This window comes from Charadrius vociferus, unplaced genomic scaffold, assembly GCF_000708025.1.
Source record: "Charadrius vociferus isolate BGI_N301 unplaced genomic scaffold, ASM70802v2 scaffold549, whole genome shotgun sequence".
NCBI lineage: Eukaryota > Metazoa > Chordata > Aves > Charadriiformes > Charadriidae > Charadrius > Charadrius vociferus.
Window position 1 is genome coordinate 4,138,577 of NW_009650103.1, and position 21,949 is coordinate 4,160,525.

The window sequence follows — 21,949 nt, forward strand, 5'->3', positions numbered from 1 at the left end:
CGTAGAAGCCTCTCGTTACCCTCCACATCCCTCAGTTTAACTCCAGCCAAGCTTTGGCCATACTAATTCCATCCCTGCGTGCCCGGGCGACAGTTCCATTGGCTCTCTAAGAGGGCTGGAACGTTCAACTTCCCTAGGAAGCCTAAGGTGAGGCCGCTCTCTCTGAGCAAACTTCACCTCCCTGCTACGTACACAGAGGGAAGAAAAAGCCAAGAGCACGTCACACAAACGCAGCGTGGGAAGCAGTGACTAAGGGCCGAGCAACTAAAATCAGCAGCATCTTAAACTTCCTCTTCGTTAACTACTCAGAGCACTCATCCGCCGTTCCTGTGCATGGCAAACAGGGGAGATGATGTTACGGCTGATGAGGCTGAATTGTGTGACTTTGCACTAGAAACCAAAGTAGAAACTGCGAGACGGTAGGAGGGGCACTGCAGAGAGGCTTCTGAGCTGGGAACTGGAGTCCAAGACAGGCGCCCAGCGGCACGGGAGCCTGCGGAGCCCAGCAGCGAGCAAGGAGGCTGCTTCGGCCAGCTGGGCAGGGTGGAAGCACAGAATGGGTTGGAATGACCCTTCGGAAGGCAACCGGTCCAAGCTCCCGGTCAAAACAGGGCCAGCTTTGACATTACATGATGTTGCCAAAATTTGTCACATCGTGATCATGAATAAGTTTTTGAAAGGTCTGTATTCATTCCTCAAAATAAGGTAAATACCATATTCTAAACACACACTGATAATAAAAGATCACCACAGGAAAACAAGTAGCTTTCCCTCCACCCCCAACAGAAGTTCAGGAAAGCAGAAAAATGAGAGTATCTTCTCCACTGTATCCTCTGCCCTTGGAGTCTTAACTCGGATTGTAACATTTAACACAGATACGCTGAAAACAGATTTTAATTACACAACATCTAAGTTTCAGCATTCCATAGTAACCACTCACATTAGAGTATTTCAAGGTACCGATAGACAATTATATCTCACCATGAAAATAATTTTTTTTTTACTTCCCAGGTTGGATGTTTCCTTAATATGTCTATATATTTTTAAAGTAACAGTTGCATCATAAGAGGACTTAAGACTTACTATAGAGAAATGCGAAAACCGTTGTGAATCTAAGTGATATATCTACATATAGATAATACACACACACACACACACATATATATAGCCTTACCAACAGTAGTCCAATAGATGTGGGGGCAGAACAGGAATGTAAACATGCTGCCAGAACATCGGGTAGAGCATAGCTGCAGACCCATGAATGCAGGCAGTTAACTGAAAAACACATATTAAAACGGGATCATAAATAAGACAAAAAGCAAGCTTAAAAAGGTAAAGTTAGAAGAAAAAAAAGTAAAGAATCAATTCTGCTTTCATATCAACATGCTTTATTACAAAATATACGGTGCTCTTGTTAAGAAAAAGGGCATTGGTGGGTGAAGCATGACTGGTTTACGGTGGTTGTCATTCCACTGACTTTGTAAACAGCTGAGAACATGATTCATTTAACAAACAAATCCTGAAAAGAACACCCAGTGTTCTATAAAGCAACAGAAACATGGAAATGAAAACACAAAGTGAACTAAAAAATAGTAAAGGCAAATCTCCCAATCCTGGTAATTACCATCCATTAAATACCATAAAACTACATTGAAATTATAACATGAACTGAAAAAATATTTGAGCTCAGGAAGATACAATGTGAGTGGCATACCTCTTCAAACTCAGTGACTAAATTTTTGTTATTTAAAAGGGATTTTTATCTAATTGCCCTTCACCAAATCATTTGATCCACTGGATTTCTCAGTTATATTTTTAAAAACTCATTCGGAATGGTTTTGATGTTGGCAAGTACTGAATGGAAGAGATCACCACCAGCAAACACAGGTGGCAGTCAAACCACGGGCCAAACCCGCACAGAGCTTTGGAGGAAATTACGTCTCTCAATCCTATTTCAAACGATAATTAATAATTTGGAAAAGAAGATAAGCAGGATATTTGTCACATTCACTAAGGATATTAAAATGGAGAAGGTGGTAATCCTCAATAAGGACATCTGAGCAAAAGCTATAGTCAAAATACTGTAAGAAGCAGATATGAACACACACGTACTTGGGAAAATAGAAAATAAATAAATAAATAAATCAGAACAGTCATACAAATAGACACGTTCAAGGAAAAGACTAAGAGGTGAGAGACAATCACAGCCACGCTGACAGCGTTTTGCAGTTTAGAGTGTCATTTAATCTCAAACCATACCCAGCACAAGAACTACCATGTGCTTCACTTGTGAGACACATTTTGAAAACAATACTCAACAAAAGCCTGCCCGTTATTTGAAGGTACAACGAAATCGAGGGTACAATGCTTGTCTGGACAATAGGAAGGAGGGAGAACACTGCTTCCAAATACTGAAAAGAGAAATTCTTAAGGACTGAGGTCCGCGTGGTGGCCTGAAGTTGTGTGAGATGAAACCAAGCAAAGCCAGATTTTGAAGCTACAGCTTGTACCTAGTTGAGAGATACTGTTATTGTGGCTAAAATATACGAATAATCTGTCTGTTTAATAATGCTTTTGAGTTCCAATTATCCCTATCACCTAATCAAGGAAAACCTAAGAAAAAGAACGGCCTGCTAAGCCTGATCAAAAATCCCTCGTCTCCCAGTAATCTGTCCAACTGGGCTCAACACTAATTACTAAAACCGCTGATCAACACATTCACCAATAAAATTGGTATTTCCCATTTTCTCAGTCCCCACCAGCTTGCAGCTGCACTTCATGCGCCAGTGAATTCACATAAATACTTTGGAAAGTACTGCCCCACCTCTTCATTTTGAGCCTGTTCCCTCTCGGCTTTAGTGTGTGCTCGGAGTCTTTAGCATTTTGAGACACTAAATAAAAAAATAATCTCCTACCCATTGTCTAAGGGCCACACATGACCTTCTGTATCTCTATCAAGTTCCCTACCTCCACAGTATCTTTACCAGGCTGGGTGAAGAGCTCTGATCTGCTTTCCCTAACAGAGATTATTTTGTCTATTTGCTTGTTCTTCTTACCCTTCTCTGTACTTTTCACTGTTTTACTTTATCATTTTTTATCTGGAGTCGATAAGAACTCATGCAATATTCCCACGGTGGGCAAGCCGTGAACATATCTAGTGGCATTATCCCTTCTTTTTCGTTCTCTACTCCCTTCATAATAACTTCTTGGCTTCTAAGTCTTCAACTGAGTAATAAGCTGGCATTTTCATAGATCCATCTCTCTATTTTTAAAAAAATTCCATTATCTCTTTTTGAGTGGTAATAATTACTTCAGTTATTCAGACCATGATTGCTTACATGGTTAGAAGTGTTTTCTCCCATAAGCATTATTTTATATTTATCCATGCCATGCAACAAAACGACTGCTACAACATTGTCTCCCTTTTTTTAAAACTGTTTTTCATTAAGATATCGAGCACGTTCCAGAATAGAGCACTGTTGGACTGCTTAGCAACTTCCAAGATTAGGAAAACTGGTGATTTTTCTCACCCTTTTAGCCAGTTGTTTACCCTCAAGAGGCTCAAACTCTCCTATGCCACAACAATTTCTTTAATAGCTTTGAAGAATTCAACAATTCAATCTTAGCTATATCTTTAAAGGTTTTTGAGATTCGAGGCATGGATTTCTTTTGCAAAGGTCATATTTATTCTTCCCCAAGAGCCTTTGTTTCCGCATTCACTAGTTCTTCTCCTCATTGTGACAGGTTCCAAGTATTTCCATGTAGCTCCAAGAACTGCAGTTCCTTCAAGGGAGAATGTTATCACACCCAACTTTCAACTCCAAATATAAATTTCTGAAATCAGATCTTATTCTTCAGATTCATCTCTCTTCTTGTGTTTCTTTTCCAGAATCTACTTTGATCTTACTATCTTCAGACCTCGGCAGCCGCATCGCGGTGTGCAGCAGTGAAGCTTCTCTACGCAGAAGCTGCTGGGGGCTGCACAGCCGTCCCACGTCCCAGGACTGCAAACAAACCCTCCCTGCACCCTGCTTTCTGTCCCGTCTGTTACACCCAGCTCTTTACCAATTCTCTACCATACTGAACCACAGATAATTTGGCCAAAAAGTTTCTTGAATTAGTGACAATTATCTGCACAAATAGTACTGTTTCATCTCTATTCATCTTAACACCCACTTCATTGGCTCCACAACGTCACCAAACTCTCTCAAGAAACACCGATAACATCCGGAGGCAGATTCTTGTCTGACCCTCTTTTAATATCCCTTAGATTTTTCCGTCCTGTCTCCCACGGAAGCTACGCAGTCACTCCTCCCCTCAGCAAAGCTCCGTTTGGCACGTGTCATAACAAGAGGGTCCACAAAGCTCAGAAGCATCCCAGTGCTGCCAACGGGGTTCATCAGTGAGAATATGCAAGAATTTAAGCTACATTTGAACCACCGTCCTAAGGAAATAGCGTCTTTGGAAGCAGACGGGGTACAGCAAGTATCTGAACAAGGAATCTGTTCAGTCTTTCTCAATAAGAAAGCTCTTTATTAGCAGGTGAACATTATTTTATGATCCATATGGGATGGAAATATTAGTATGTTGGGACACTAATTAAAGCGAAAGTTAGAAGCTCCAAAATCTTGAATTTATTTTATATTCACGACTCATGAAACACTACAGATTTATCCCTATCCTATTATATTTCAAGTTATCTTTATATTATTCCTACTGGAGAAGATGCTCCTCTCTCACAGATTAGAAGAAAGGCACAGCCTAGTTCCAAAATAAGCAGCAGAAAAAAGGGCATGCTTTCCCACTGCAGTTTTTCCTCTATGGTCCAAAATCCTTTATGTTTTCTGCTTCTGTTCTCCAAATCAAAAAGAAGTCTGGAAAAAATAATGTTTAAAAATTTAATTCTTACTTAAAAAATTGCTTCTATGAGGATCAAATGGATTATTTCCCAGCATTATTCTAACACATGGCTGCCGCTGTAGAGGAGCGAACTCAGTAATGCAAGGCGGCCCCGTCCAAGCCCCCCTCCCATTGGTTTTAAAACTCAGCAAGAAAAGATTAAACAGACATAATGCTCAACACTGCAGACATCTGAGCAGAACCTGTCACTTATTTTTGAGATGTACTCCCACCTTGCTATCTGGCATGAATTCAAATAACGCACTACCATGGGTGAGCACCAGCACTGTCCTTCAACTCTGCCAAGATAAGGGCTCATAAAAAAGAAATAGCATATTTGCTGGAGCCCTCACCTGATTAGTGATTGCCATACAGAAAACAAGCACTTAATAATAAGGCAACCTGAGAAATGCCCAACTGTCAAAACTATAGGAATCCAGCATTTTGAAATCAGATTAGTTCCACCACCTCAGCTGCCTGCAGCCGTGGCGAGAGCGCGCACACAGACAGCCGTGTAAGACAGACGCCGACTCACTACTTCAGTTTTCGCAGTTTTGTATTTAATACTCTGCAAAGCCTCATTTGAGGAAATTAAATCAATGGGATTTTGTCACACATGTAAAAGTTCTAAACTGATGCTGAACTATACAAGGCCATTTTCCAGCGCGTTTCACTCTCTCTCCTGGTGCAGACACACGGCGGTTTCACAGATGCAGTACACGGCTACAAATGTGCAATACAAATCTGTGATATATACAGGGAAAAACGAGCACTTTTGCATGTTTGTAAAATCAATTTTCTGCATGACTCAGGGCTAAAAACAAAGCAGAAACCTTAAGCCTGAGCTACACAAGAATTAGGCAGCGAGAGCGGGGCGGTTGCAAAGGCCGTCTGGAGGTGTCAACCCACCCTGGCGGGTGACGGGGACAGCACTGGCGCCCCTGGGAAGGCAGAGCGTGTACACTCGAACCAGGAGTTGTAAGACTGCTGTAGAACCGTGCAAGCTCTCAGCTATGTTGCATCACAAGGACGCTTGGGGAACAGTATGAATCATACTTTGTCTTTCCACTTCAGGAAGCAGCCAGGGAATAAGAGGCTGTGCATCAGAGCTGCCCGTGACACGGAAGAAGTGACACGGCGAGCTCTCAACTCCCAGGAACAAAAGAGCACCAATATCAGAATGGTATCTTCTTGATTTGTATTAACACTCAAAAAATAACAGTAAAATTAGGTAAAGAAATTCACTTCGGTATGATGGAGCCAAACAAACATCACAGAAATTCACAAATTTAAGTCCTTTAAGAGTCGCCTGGCTTCGTGTAAGCCACCCTCTACAGTGAGAGACAACCTGCTGCTGCCCCTGCCGCAACCGGTCACCACGCCGTGCTGAGGCAGGGCTGCGCGAGCAGGTCGGGATGGAAGAGAGAACACCGGATGCAAGGAAAGCTCTTCTGTTCCATTTTTGCAGCCGCATGCTCCCACCAGCAGGGGGTCATTTGCCAAGCACGGGGGTTTCACGCATTTTGGTTCATATCTGGCTTTTCATGAGTAGTTAGGTCACAGAATATGTAAAGAAATTTAACACAAATAATTGCTTTAACATTCTGAAAAATTGTCTGAGTTTCCTTTTGTAGGAAAAAAAGAAAAAATCCAAGAAAACAGCAATAATTCTTCCACAGGTTCCATACACGTGGCTTATAAAATAGCTAATAAACAGCCTCATTCAGTTACCCCCAAACCTTATCCAACTTAACTATATTAAGGATATTTCAAATCAAAATTTGAATTTGATATGATGTACTATAGCACAAATTCATTCCACCGTAAAATACTTTCTATCCAGGACTGTTTAATTTTCTCTCTTACCTGATATTAAATTCCAGCCTTAAGTATGGAGTGTGCCATGTCTCTCAAAGTTAAAAAAAAACCAAACCAAACAAGCGCAAATAGGTCCCTTTCACTTTTTTGTCAAAAAACTGAAAAATAAAAACAAAGAAACCAATCTCCCTCACCACCACACCACCCGCACTTTACTTTGAGAATTCGCAGTTTGGTACGTTTCCAGTTACAAGGTCTTGGCTTCCGCTGAGCACAGTTTGAAATAAAATAATGCAGCTTGTTCCTACTGCTGGAACACGCAGCGCAGAGCGTGCAGGCAGGAATCGCTGGCTCTGGCCCAACACTTCAAACCTGTCTTACACTGTCACTCCAATCTTGGAGCAGTTTATATATAAAGTTGTAAGATAAGAACACACAGTATGAATACCCCTCCCTACCGAAGAACCAGACATGCTTTTATCTTGGACAGAGGCAAAAGGAAGAGAAATAGCAGAAAGATAGGAAAGAAAACACAACCCTACTTGTGAAACGGCTCATTAAGGAAGGCAAAGTGACAGGTAAGTAATTCTTCTTCCCAGGCTCTGTCACAAAGGGAGAGATTAAACCAACCAGCCACACAAATTGTGAAATGCTTTGGATAGCCGTTCTCTTCTTCCCTCCTCTCTGATAATTTACTATCCTTTTCATTCTTTAGGTTTCTGAAATAAACACCTCTTTTTTTTCAGTTTATTCAATCACCAGGCCTGGGTGGATTTTTCCTTATTTTAGTAGGGAGGACACAGAACACTTGGCAGATATAAAAGTTAAGATTTTACAAGTTTTCTGTGATATTAAACTTTATAATACTTAAATTCTCTTGGTTAAATGTGGGACTGATTGTAAGCATTTAATAATTAATACCAGAGATTATTAGTCCCAGAGATTATTCTAACTTTCCTCACTTCACTTACCTTCCAAAACACTACTGTAATAGTTATGCTGAGATTAAGTATGAAGTCTTACTCTCTTTCATTTTTCTGCCCTGTATCGACAGACCAGTCTCATGTGATTTTATGTATATAATTTCAGCCTTCCACAGTATTTACAATTCCATGAATCTCAAACACAAAGTAGGTCATGGTCATGCAGCAAGAGACTAGTTAAGACCATACGAAATGGAAATGGAAGCTCGTATTTTAGAAAGGACCACTCAAGTACTTACTCCATAGCACTAGAAAGCAACATTAGTTAAACCGTCTTACGCTCATCATTCATAAAGGAGAGCAATCAATACCCATTTACAGAGCAAACAGAACGAAAACTTAACATTTTCTTTTATAAAGAAAATCACAATCTTATTGACTGATAAACCTTAAAATGCATAACACAAAACTTTGAACTAAATCAAGCTGTGTGCTTGTTTTGATGTCCAGCCATTCTTAGAAGAGAGTACTCTAGAGCACTCAGTAGCTTTCATCTCTCAGACCCTTGATGGAGCCTAAGATGCATTAAGACTACACCTTATCAAACAAAACTGCAAAAATGTGGATTGTCGATGTATTTTAGCCCACTCCTTCAGTCCATCCAGAAAAGGTCACTGGAACATCCATTTGACAGTATCATTCATCTATGTTTTTTCCTGTTGACTAAATTATGTAAAAGGGACTTCACTATGGCATAAATGTTTGTACATTTATGGCCCAAACAACCCCAAGACTTCTGGTACCCAAAACCCCCTTTTTCATTTGAACATTAGAGCCCAACATAAGTTCAGTAAAATCACCACACAGAACCACAGAATTGAGATGAGGTGGCACAGCTGAGGTTGGAAGGGGGACCTGGAGACCATCAGATCTTTTCTTATATACAACTGTCATTTTAAAAAAAGTACTGTGAATAGAAAAAAAATATTCTGCATTTTACTTACAGTGCTCAGCTTACTACAACAAATGAGGATGCGGCGTTCATACAGCATACTGGCATAGAGGTGCAGCATGTTGTTGACATCAACTGCTACAAAATACTCGGTCAGATTTCTCTGGGAAGAAAGAAAATAATTTTTGATTCATGATATTACAAAAAAAAAGTGTCCTTAACAAAGAAAAAAACCAACAGGTTTCATCCTCCTATTACGCTACATCCAGTACGTGGCTTAAAAAAAGAAAGCAGTATGTCATCTTATGTTTGAGTACTTTCTAGTCGCAGTATCTTTCCCCTCACGTTTGGGGAGCTACATCTTAGAATAATGAAATGACGTTTCATCCACAGTTTCTTAAATACAAGACACTTCTCTGAGAAAAAATACATTCTGTCACTTTTATGGAAACTTCCAATCTGCCTGATTAAGTACCAAAAGAATCTCACAGCCCAAGAACAAAACCAGCTCTCGCAGAGGACAATTCTAATATGACAAATTCAAGTGTAAACTCAGTCTACGCTGGAACAATTCTGACCATCAGAAACAGACGTGGGGATTTCACAGACAAGCTAGAAGCAGTCTGAGAGCACGCAGGCTGCCTGACCCCTCGCTGCGCGCACGCAGACACGGGCTGCCCCGCGCGGGAGGGCAGAAAGCGCTTCCCGGGGGGATGGGGAAACTGAGGAAGGAGACAGACGATTCTCTCGCTCTGAAAATTTTCATGGATGCCCGTGTCTGATGGAGAGGCAGCATTCAAACACCCAGTTGTACCTGAGTGATTGATACGTTTACATAGTACAAAGAAAATTAACTGCAGCGGAAGAATATTGTAAGCAAAGCACTTCTGCAACCTGCCTTTAAAGTACAGATAGAAAGACCAAGACACAAGCAAGAACACCGCCGAAACTTTCCATACACGCTTCCTAGGCAACACGGCCTTCTTCCATGCTTTTGTTGCTCAGAATATTAAAAAGTACTTATGTAAAAATTACTGTAAATAACTGAAATTCAAAAGAGAAAACAGAGCAAGTTGCACAAGAGGCTACGGCCACTGCATCCCGTCAGCCTGCACATTACCCGTTCCTCGACAGCAACGTAACTGCCCTCTGCACATGCGGCGGGGGCACGCATCCCGCCTCATTTACTACATCATTAAGATGTCTTCTAATGAACAGCAGAATGTGATCCTAAGATCTTGACTCCCAAAACTGGAAAGTCACCATGTAGGTAACTTGATCAAAACGCATGGTGTTATACGGGGTTTTCACACTGCAAGGCAAACCAAAAAGGACTTTTGTTTGTAGAGGATATTCTCACTCCTTAAAACACAGAAATAAAAAAAAAAGGGGGTGGGGGTGGAGGGAAAGGTAATACACCCAAAAATGCTGAATTAGGGAATTCGTATCCAATTAGCTTCTTACGGATACGAAAGGGTTGCTGTATGATAAAGGCAGTCTTATACAAAAAGCACATGTGAGAGCAAAACCAGATTAGTCATGAATTCAAGTGCAATCTTAATCATCGTCAAATAAAAAAGTGCAGAAAAGCAAAAAGCAAATACGATTTAGAAACTTAAAGAAGCTCAACAAAGCCTATTAGCACTTTTGACAGATCCAAAGATAACTCTAAAACCACCAATACTTGGCCTGAAAAGTCTGCCAAGATGCTTCATACTGTGCAAAAATATGTTCCACAGCTTGCCATCCAAACACAAAGAGCTAAAGAAAAATTAAGCATTGTCTTTGGAAGACTTTTGTACCACTACATAGATAGATAAAACCTAAGCTCATTATGGTTAGCTTCAAACACGTTAATGTAAGACAATCATTCAGGTCTTTGTTACGGAAAAGCTATGGCCACAGACAGGTATATACAAAGAAGAAAAAAAAAAAAGCCGACACATTTTGCCAAAAACCTATTAAACTATCGTGTACTTTTTCTGTATTTCTCATCCCATCTGTGCTGATTAGCATGATATTTTTGTCTAAACATAAGCTGTCTTCTCTACGACTCTTCTTCCCCCTCTCACCCATCTTTCCACGACGCCAAAACACAGCGCATGACGACACAATTACTGCAAATAGTGCAAATTAAAAGAATTTTTAAGTAGCACTGAACTCCCTTCGATGCCATCCAAATTAGGGGCATGGTGAAAGGAGCACATAATCCCTACGTTCCGCCTGAGTATGTAGATATGTGTGTGCATGGATGTGTTTATAAGGCAACAGGATCCACTAGTGAGAGGAAAATAGACACTGGGACTTGATTTACAATTACTCTTTCATTGAGTTTATTGTAGAGAAATATTGGCTTTGACACAAATGTACCTTCAGATGGAAAGATTTATAAGGTTTTAGTCTTGTCTGCTCTCAGAAATTTGCCAATGACACCTGCGAAGCATGTGGGCTGTATGGTAATGTATTGATACTAAGGAAATTCACGTGTTAGCTCTAAGTTTTATTTATAAGAAAGCTGTCATCTTTGAAGATGAAATTGGGACTTACACATGTATTTTGAAAGACATGTCTCGTAAGTGACAAAACCATGAATGAGTTAAATAAATACAAATGAAAGCATTCCAACTTGCAGTATAATTGTTGTGTATTTTGTTTCCTGGGATTTAATCCTTTCTTGTGAGAGTAAAAAGTGGGATTTTCAAAATAAAATATGAGAACAGGTATCCTCACGCCTCTGAAAACTCAGCAAGAGTGCCACGAAATTCCCCTATGCTCCTTTGACAGTTCATTCCTAGATCAATTATCTATTTGATCATTTGCTACCTAATATGAGCAAATGCACATGCACAGTGACTTTTGAGATTAAAAAAAAAAAATAAAATCATGTATTTCTTCAGTGAGAAGGAACAAACGAATGAGTTCTCTCCTCTGCAAAGAGTAAAGCTCAAACATAGCAATATAGATTACGGTTTGCTCTTGAACAGCTTTATTTACAGACTTCAGTACATTTCCTGTTAGAGCAGGTCAATAGAATTGAGTCAGGTTTCCTTCTCCATCCTCCCATTAGAAATCCTTCACCTTATTTAGAAGTTTGTTTTCTTTGAAATATCACACATACAAAACCTAACATGGGGTAGGTAACCCGGCGTACAGCTAACGCTCTTGTGTAACCCATGCTGCTGTTTGGGAGAACAAAATCGTGCAGACAATACACTTTATCAAATGGTGTAAATATAGAAATCAGGGGGTGGGGGTTGGATTTTAAGAACAGGGAGCGAGAGACGTACGTTACAATGAGTGAAAAGTCAGGCAGTTTGAAATATAGGACTCAGTGATACGAAAATACACCAGAACATCATTGCCAAGAAAATGTCCTCCTTGCAGAGCACTAACTCACCCGGTATTTCTGAAACACAACAGGTACTAGTAGGAAACGTACAGTCTTGCACTGTATTTCCTGCAATGAACCCAATTTATTTCTGAAGTCACAATGCATTTACAAGTCTTTCACACAACTTCAGTCTTTTCCAAAAGTGCATACTTAGCTGTTACATAAAAGTGTCCATGCTAAATGTTTTTGTGACTCATTAAACGTATTGATCTGACACAAAGTCAGATAGTTCCAAGAAGTTTGTTAACATTCCAAATAGAGTTCTGTGCAGCTCTCCATTAATCATTATGTGCAACTTCAAAGGTTGGCCCTACTAAAACTTTTCCTAATACGGGTTTTAAAATGTAATTACTGATAAGATATGTAGAATTTTCAATAAATGAGGCCAATTGATTAAAATCCATGAAGATTTATGCTCATTTAATGTCCTTGTATTACTCCCTAATATGCTTCAATTCTACATGCAAGTTGCATTGACAGAGAAAATCCTCATAAGAAATTATACAATAATTATTAGGAAAAAAGAAACAAATTAAACGCATGAGAAATAGAAGGCGGTCAACTGCAACAACAGTTAGACCAATGGATTTGATTTTTATTATTTTTCTTTCTTACAATGAGCCCTAGCTTTTTAAATTTGGGTGGGGGTGTGTGTGTATATATATAGGCATATATATTTGTTAATTGAATGAAGCGCTCTTCCCCTTGGATTGCCAGAGGAGCCCCGGTTCACCCCAGGCCCTGCAGAGTCCACCCTTCACAGCAGACCTCCATCGGAACGGCCCCATCCCCTCGGAGGCACATCAACACCACTCTGTGATTCAGAGAAGACGCTTCTGCCCGTCACGCACTGCGCTCTCCACGAAGGACGAGCCTTCAGCTTTCACGGGGTTTCCAGCTCCTTCTGGCCGAGGCCTCTGCTTTTACAGCATCCTCTGACTCAGGAGCCTTCATCACGTCTCCTGTCTCCCGCCCAAACGGTTTGGGAAGCTGACTTGCGATATAAAGCGAACATCACCAGCAGACTTAACCAACAGAGCATAAACGTGCAGCTATACTTCCCGAAGCCTTTACCAGGTAGTGTGTTACTACGCTGTTCCATGTGAGTTAGAGCAGGCCCAAGGCACACGACCTACTTTTAAACCCTGCCACTGGTTTTGTACCATCACTAGCTCTTTTCTCCCTGCCCTCCAATTTGCCAGCCTGCAAAATGGAAATAAACTAACTTCCTTGCTCTCCAGCTGATTTGAGGCTTACCAAACACAAATTGTTACAGATTGAGATGATTAGCATAAAAGAGATTAACATAAAATATAAACCCTATAAACAAGTAACTTCATGTCTGGATTAGGACAGGATTTGATAGCTGGTCTGGATTCAGGAATTGACTCTTGAATTACTCCTAACATCTCATATTTCTACAACAATAAGGCACCTTAGAGGCAAAAGTGCATCTATTGAATTTACTGACAGGATAGGTGTCAGTAAACACATACACAGAAAAGCTAGCAACCATGTTTGCAAACAGAAACACAAAGCCCCAAATGTTATCTGCTATACAAATCATCCACAAACAAGACAAAATGTCTGGATGATTCCCTTTTCTTTCTTTCTTTCATGACTTAAATTGAGGTATATGGTGCTAAGACAGACCGCAAAACGGTCAAGAAAGAAAACTGAGATGTCAGGCATAGAAATTTGGCTGAGAGACATAGCAGGAGCATATTAAAGAGTATTTAAGAGAAACAAATGCCAGCATTGTCTTCTCCCAGCCCTACCATTTGGCTAGAAACGCAAGGCACGCTGAAACACATACAAGACAACTTTGTGAGGCTTAAAGTCTCTGCAAAAGCGGCCCTAAAGAAATCAGGTACGCGTGACATTTTCAGAAAGCCATCTAACACACCCATCACTTTTACTGGTCTCCCGTTCTTTCAGAAGGGTCTCACTGTACAATTAGCAGATCTATTTTTTTCTACCTTCCTTTAGGACTTCATCCTTAATACATTTCAGCTGTTAATCACAAATGCAGATTGTCAACTCTTGAATGCTATTGTGTACATACGACACAGAAGAAAGATGTTATCAGAAAGAGAAGAATGACCACCTCAGCAACCACAGCTAATAACACACCTTGAAAGCAAAGAGCCTAGAGATGTTCATCTGAATCAATGCAAAATGTTTCAAATAAGGATATATATGTGAATCCTGACAGCATCTTAAAGAAAAAGGCAAGTTAATACTTAAAGAAAAAGGCAAGTGATATTTGATCTTTCTTAAATACAAGCAATATGGACATTTGAAACATTGACCTCTTCCACTGAAGATATTGGGTATCAAGATTATACTCTTGGCTTGACTAATAAGCAGCCACAACACTTCAATAAATAAAAACATCACATCTTATTTGAAACCTTTTTTTTTTCCAAATAAAATTCATTTCAACCAGTACGTTCTCTCTCCAGCAGGTCCCAACTGTTCCTTCCCAAGTTGAGTTTTTAGTTTCAGTTTCATGTTGTACTCAAAGTCTCACACATCAAGAAAACCAACAAAACTATGGAAACAGTGTGAGGTCAGCAAGGGGAGAACGAAACGTCAATCTGGATCCAGAAAAAAATAATTGCTTCTTTAGTTGTGAAATTATCAAGTTCCTTTTAAAAGAGCAGTCTTTGGAACTTATGAGAAGAAAACAGACCCTCATTCAAGTTAGCTATAAAGGTGAAATACCTAAACAGATTCTTGTCTTTTTTGATATAAATTGAAGTCTTGATCAAGTGGATGAAATTCCTTTTTAATGTAATCCTGCATGTTTAGGTAGAGGATGACTCTTGTCGTACTCACTCACATGGCAATCACAAAACTGCCTTGAGACTACTTTCAAGAATTTTTCATAGGCTTATTGTAGTGAGTGAATTTTCACATAAATTAAGTCCATCGTTGCTCCCTGAAACGCCCCCATACTGTTACATACAGTTACCAAATCACGGTTCTTTCCCAATTTTGAGTAGGCTAAAAATATAGTTCTGTATTTTAAATTTCTTCACTTATTAGAATGAAGAGATCATGGAATCTTAACCATATGTAATAATAGACTGGTGATAATAATAAAAGCTTTATGTTTTTTAAATAAACATCTATAATTACGCTGTCAACTTCCTGTTCATTTGGTATCTTTTCTTAATTAAAATGGCAGACTTTAAATTCTACTGTTATGCTGCACTCCAAAAGCCCCGTTACTCAGGTACTACTGCAGTTAGCAACACAATGGTTTCCCCCCAATACTTGTTATAAATTAACCACCTATAGTTCACTTCAACAGCTACCAATATTTTACAGAATATAATCTATTGCTAGGCCAAACAGAGGTAACAACTGTTATCTATTTTGCTGCTGACATCAAACAGAAACGGTAAAGTGCAGGGTCCTCTAGAGTACTCACATTTTCGGGTATACTAGGGAGCTCTCTGATGTCAGGCACGGTAAAGTAAGAGTGCTAAAAAAAAGACAAAATATTGATTATTGCAATATTGTCAAAAGGAATCTACATTTATTGCGTGGTATTAGTAACAGCAATAATAGCAGTGGCTTAGCTAAGTAAAACCGACAGAACGTTTGTTACCAACTACCAGTACGACTTCTTTGTCATGGATTTCAACAGCTGCATTCTCCGATCACACACGCAATATGAAATGCATTACGATAGAAAGTATCAAATGCTCCTGAAAAATGCACATTATGGTTTTTTGTTCTTCAGAGACGCTGATACAGACAGACTCGCACCACGTACGACATATGCCAAGGAAGCTCCGAGGCAATCTGTAACTGGAGGCACCTCTCCTCCGCCCGCCGCAGGCTGCCTGACCGGCTCCAGGAGCAGCAGCGAGCAGGTCCCGTCCCGACCTCCAGCATCGGGAAGCTTCATTCAAGCCATGGTGGAGTTATGGAAATTTACTGAGAAATGCTTCCTCAAGTTTTATGCCTACTTACCTGCTCACTGATATGCCTTAAAAAACACATTTTGAAAGCCTATATTGGTCTCACAATATCATCGTCCATTATATCGCTACATTTTTTAACTGTCTGCATTCCAAGAGACCAGGTTCACTCTCCTTCCCAATCTGACCACGCATGACTTGTGTGATTCTCGGTTAGGGCTTTGGGAAAGAAGAGGATGCGACTAAACTGCTTTTGTGAATCAATGGTGTACACAATTTATATTATTTTTAAGATTTCCACAATTTGTCTTAGGGCTACTTATTAATTACTTGCTGAAGCTTTAAAGGCTGTTATATTCTTGGCGTAGTTCCACAATTGGCACAATTTTCTTGTATATATATCTCAGACATTCCAGTGCTTCATGAACAGTCTATAACCCGAAATAGCAAGCGGGTTTAACAGCCACACTGAATATAGACACTAAATGTATAAACACAAATTTCTGCTTTTTGATAGATCACTGTTTCAGTTTGGTTGAAAAGATGCAATGCAAAGATACAGGAATAGTATATGCAACTGTATCACACACAGGAACCTCACCCCACCCCCAAAATAGGCTTGTAAACAGCCAAAACAAAATGCATAAAGACAGCAGAGCTAACAGTCCCTCGGCTGCTTTTTTTACATCCTTTCTTGCTTCATTGCCCATGAAATGTCCAAGACAAGGGGAGACCGGCAGCATTCCTTGAAACCACTGGTATGAAAAAACTGAACTATCCCAACTGATCACTGCCTTTGGAGCCAGCTCGTCCCCTCAAACAGAAACGCCGCTCATCAAAGAGCTGCCCTCGAGAGGAGCGGGCCGCTGCCACCCCCAGCTGGCGACCCAGCCAGGGCAAACAACTGTTACCTGTCGACTGCCGGTACAGGGGCAGCGAGGAGAGAAAGCTGCTTGGTGCCAAAAAGTACCGCAGAAGGAGGAGTAAAGGAAATGAGAGGGTGAAGAGAACCGTGGCTGCACACACCACTAGTTTTCATGTGAACTCTAAATGACTAATTGGCAACTGCAGCAATGTGCATCGCGAGTATTTTTTCACTACAGCCTGGAACACGAGGTTGGTCTGCAAAAATTAGTTTGAAGAGAAAAAACCCAGAAGACTGAATTCAAAATACAATCCCATCAGTAAAATCCCACATCTATTCTTTCACTGTTCTTTGATTCATTTTCTCACAAGATACAGAAATGAAATAAAACCTTTTTGTGCGAGCCTTTTCCTTGGGGAGAGGAGAAGGAGAAGGAACCAGAAAATGTGATAAATGGTACTCAAAACGCTGCTACGACAGGTATGCGACTGTTTGCTTTCCAGTCTTGTCCCCGTTGCATACCTGTAAGATCTTTCTGCAGAAGCGCGGACAATAAATGTCATGTTGCTGCTCCATGACCTCTCGCCGGTCACAGTTGATACGGTAAGAAGTTTCCATGGGGAATATACAGAATCTTCCTCCAATCAAAGAACAGCGTTTCAAAGACATTTGAGGTTAAGGAAAGGGAAACAGAGGGCCCCAAATGGGAAAAGGGGAATTTCACAGCTCTGTGTCCTCACAGAAAAACATCTCTGTACCAAGTTCCAAAAAAGGAGAATTGCTTTTGACATTCCTCTATTATGATATGTAACAAAAATTAACCACCTTAGTTTGAATCTCTCGCACTCACTTACCATTCCAAGATGAACAGAGGTTCCTGGCTCAGGGATGGTAAGTTTATGTAGTGTTTCCAGGAGCTCACTCCTTTGACTATCCTGAAATAAGAAGGAGAGGGAAAAAAAAAGTATTTAGTCATCTAGACGAAGGTGCGATCCTAAGTGCTTCTACTCAAATGTGACTGATTCTGACAAATACAGAATACGATTATTACCACAAAATGGTAATAAATCAAAGCAGCAACCTAACTGGGAAGATTACACTTGTAATATTTTAAATACCTGAAACTAAGCTGGGTGTTGCAGTGATATATGCGATTTCTCTGTGTCATAAATTATCATTTATAAACTTAGAAGCAAATTTTAATGGCTTAGTTCACATTTTTTCACTACCACAAGATGGAACCTTACTTGGCTTTGCTTTAAAAGCAAAACAGTGTCTGAAGGGCGTAGGCCGGATGATGCTGCATGGGTAAGCGTTGCAGGAGGAAGCTTAGTTCTACACTTACTTTATGTGACAAGTAAACGTGGATAAGACATCTGTCAAAGGCTCATGAAACACTGCAATACGGGAACTGCATGGACGAGCCGAACACAGTTCAGGTAATCAAACGGTCTGCACAGTATGGGTGGCTGCAGGGAAACCACTGACCTGTGCTGGATCAACAGGCGCAATCTTGGACTTTATCTTTTCCCAAGAATAATTCAAAAGCATATTTAGTTTTCAAAAGCACTTGCCAAACTTTCAGCTTGGCTGAGTATCATCTTATGTATTATTGCAACACACAGATTAATAATTCACATGGTCATCTCTGATATAAGCGCTTCTTACAACAGTTCGTTTTTAGCCTCTGTCCCTCATTTGGTATTTGGGCAGGGAAAAGAAAGGTTAGTACTTTAGAATAATACCTGTCCTTTTGCCGAATAATCTGCCAAGACATTGAGCAGCTTATAAAAGACTTCAAACCATGGGAGGTAACTAAAAAAAAAAAGAAAGAAAAAGCTTTAACTTGCTAAATCTCAGTTAATGAATCCAAGATTGCCGACCTTTACTGTACAGATGCATCCTAACAACAGCCTCCGCCGGACTCGACGCTGTATAAATATCTGTGGGGAAAGCCACAGCGGACCTTGCATTCGAAGAAGACCACCAGAAGGCTGAAGCATCCCTTTCCCTTGAGGACTGAGCTCAGCATTTACCCTCCCCCGGCATTCCCAGCCACCCGTGGGCACGAAACATCGAATGCGGCTCCAGCTGGAACAAACTGGGGTGCCAGTTTGGGCAGTGCTGGGAGATCACCCTCCTTCTGAGTCCAGACATAACACACGTACCACCCCATGGAAGTTTTTAACCTGTAAGATAAATGTAACGGAATGTCACTATGTTCACGTACAGTGGAACATTTTTAATCGTAATGATTTCCCAAAGCGTATGTTGAATAAGTAGCCTTCCGTAGAGTTGGGGGTCGTGGTAAAGTGAAGACAGACGGCTGTTGTGGGTTTGAATCCTGATACAACTGGATTTTCAAAATTGCATAACCAGTGTCTCGGTTTTTAACTGTGGTTGCTTATTTCACATCCTATATCATGGTATTCAGCCCAGTTAGGTCAAACAGGAACTTTACCATAAGGAAATTTGCACTCAACGTACAAAAGTAATAAAGAAACAAATTTAATGGACAAACATGCAGAAAAATCACATCTTTGTCATTTACATTACATTTCCATTCCATAAAATAAGACAGACGGCTAAGATCATAGAATCCTAGAATCGCTGAGGTTGGAAGGGACCTTTAAGATCATCAAGTCCAACCATCAACCTACCCTGACAAAACCACCTCTGAACCATGGCCCTCAGCACATCTGCCCTTTTTTTAAACACCTCCAGGGATGGCGAACCCACCCCCTCCCTGGGCAGCCTCTTCCAATGTCTAATAACCCTTTTGGTGAAAAAATGTTTCCTAATATCCAATCTAAAGATATCCAATCTAAGATGTTACCTTTCACCACAGTATGCTTTGGTACGATTCTGTACCCGTTTTCATGACACAGCTCTTTATTTCAATTCCTTTTTCAATACCGGTGAGGAATTTCCCTCAGCTGCAGCGAATAGCAAAGCAAGTTTGCGTGACGCACAAACGGATTCTTTTTTTAATCGCAGATGCTTTCTGAAGCAAATGGATTCTATTTTGATACAGTTAGACAGGATTTAAAGCTTTTATAAAATATGACTACATCCTGACAACTGTGAAGAATGGAGTGCCCCACGGTTCCTAACTGTACAGCTCTCGGTAATAAATGAAGTGAGAAGCTATATATGAGACAGATAAAGCGAATGGCACTCCATCATTAACATTTGTTTGAAGCCTGCAAATGCTACTGTAAAATGTAAGTAGCTTATCAAAATATACTGATAAGTAACTTAACTTTTCATGTTATATGACAGCATTATCATTTAAATTAATATGTTCTAAGCATCTTTACAAACTGTGTATTAGAATAGAGGCAAAAGACAGACAATTACCACTTTAAACAGCATTTAAGCTTGGCATTATGTTGTAAACAATCAAGAAGGATTAGTTAGAAGATAAGTTTCTTTCTTTCTGTTTAGTTAAATAAACTTCAGCAGAGTTAAAAGCCATTACAAGAGTAACAAGAAATCCTCTCAAAACCTATCTGCTAAGTAGAGATTAAGAAGCTGGTAAACAAATCCTTGCAAGGAATCTATCAAAAGAGTTGGAAAAGCCGGAAAACCAGGAAGGCAGAGATCTCCCCGAGAGCCGGAACCCAAAACTCGTTTCCGGAAGGCGAATGTAAAGCTCCACTTCGCTGCTCAGGGACCTTGCTGGAAAACTACGTGTACAGAATTAAAGTGAGAATCTTTTAAAATATTACTTACGCTAAACAACTAATATCCCTCAACAATAACGTATGTGTCAGTACAAAAGCATGAAACCAAAGCAAGTCCCCGTCCCGCTGCCCCTCATCCCCAGCCCAGCGCCTGCGGCGGGGCAGCGCAGGTTCCAGCACCCGCCGCAACGTGGGGCGCGGGCACCCAGCAGCACCCGCCGAGCTGCCAAGCCAAGCTCAGCCTCTGCTCTTTCCTCACAGATGTATCTAGCTGTCCTGTTGGGGGCCTCTTTGTTCACAGCCGAGCCTTCCCTCGCTACACATTCAAGGGAGTCTCCTTTATCACGGCAATACACCAAACATGACAAATCTGCAGGTTCTACCCATGAGAGCCCTCCATCCAAATCCAGCTGTAATTCTCTTGCCCAGCATCTGGAAGACAGCTTCCATGAGTCTAATAAAAATAGCCCAGAACAAGTCTCATATTCACACCAAGTCCTAACACGAGCAAACTCCCCACGCCACCAAAGGGAGCAGAGCCCTCTCTGTTGCCGTCGTCCGCTCCGGGTCGGCTTTCCCTTTTCTCTTCACCAGTACCTCATAATGAACTTCGTTGCTGTCCGTTGTTAAACACAAAAATGTCCTTATTTTAATCCATGTTTTCCAAATAACGGTTTAGAATCTCAGCATAACCCCTTCTTTTTCTTATTTTAGGAATAACGTTCCACTTGGAGGAGAGGAGCTTCGCAGGTCTGAGCTGCGGAAAGGCGGTGCTGTTTGCAGCAGACCTGGGCAGCGCCCAGCGCACAGGGATCCGCGCGGCTCCTGCTCACCAGAGGTGCACGACAAGACAAAACAAACCAACCCAACCCGCCACAGAACCGCGCCAATTAGCTAGACAATCTCATTTCAAGAATTCAGGATCTCTCTCATCCTGAAAGCTTGGGATATGGTAGAAAACTAATTCATCCTGCCATCTTCAACACTTCTACTTCATCACTTATTCCACGTTTACTACTCAAGAGCGAAACAGTTCTGCTTTTATCAGACCAAGTTGTGACAGGCTAAAATTTAAAAAAAAAAAAAAAAAAAAGAAAAAAAAGGAAAGAAATATAGTTATCTGAATTTGTTTCTACATCTTTGCCAAAAGAAAAAAAGATAAAATGTGGATTTTTTTCTTACAAAAAGCAAATCCCCGGGGCAGCCCTTAAACACCCCCACCAAAGGAACGGAGGTTGAATTTATAACCAAAAACCTTCTGTACCACATGCAACTTAAGCGGCACAACTGGTAGCACTACTGAAGATTTATGACTTATGACTTGCTCATATTTAATTTGTAACCAAACACTTCCCCTTCCTCTTAGCTACCTTAGAACTTTTGATTAACTCTTGTTTTCACAGGTCATAGGTTAAACAAAGGAAGGGAAGCGCTGGGGAGTGAGACTGCCCAGAGCCCCGCGCAGGGGAGCGCAGGCACC

The 21,949-nt window shown here is 40.7% G+C and overlaps 1 protein-coding gene across 1 annotated transcript in view; it reads right to left on the reverse strand.

Moving 5' to 3' along the window:
* DENND1A (DENN/MADD domain containing 1A) overlaps nt 1-21,949 on the reverse strand; it is a gene marked incomplete at its 5' end in the record, with an annotated part of 202,056 nt that overhangs the window by 101,170 nt on the left and 78,937 nt on the right. Inside the window, 5 exons of the mRNA XM_009892358.1 lie at nt 1,175-1,275; nt 8,645-8,755; nt 15,423-15,476; nt 17,638-17,718; nt 18,529-18,598. Of these exons, the coding sequence (XP_009890660.1) occupies nt 1,175-1,275; nt 8,645-8,755; nt 15,423-15,476; nt 17,638-17,718; nt 18,529-18,598 (417 nt within the window). The remainder of the gene's footprint in view (nt 1-1,174; nt 1,276-8,644; nt 8,756-15,422; nt 15,477-17,637; nt 17,719-18,528; nt 18,599-21,949) is intronic.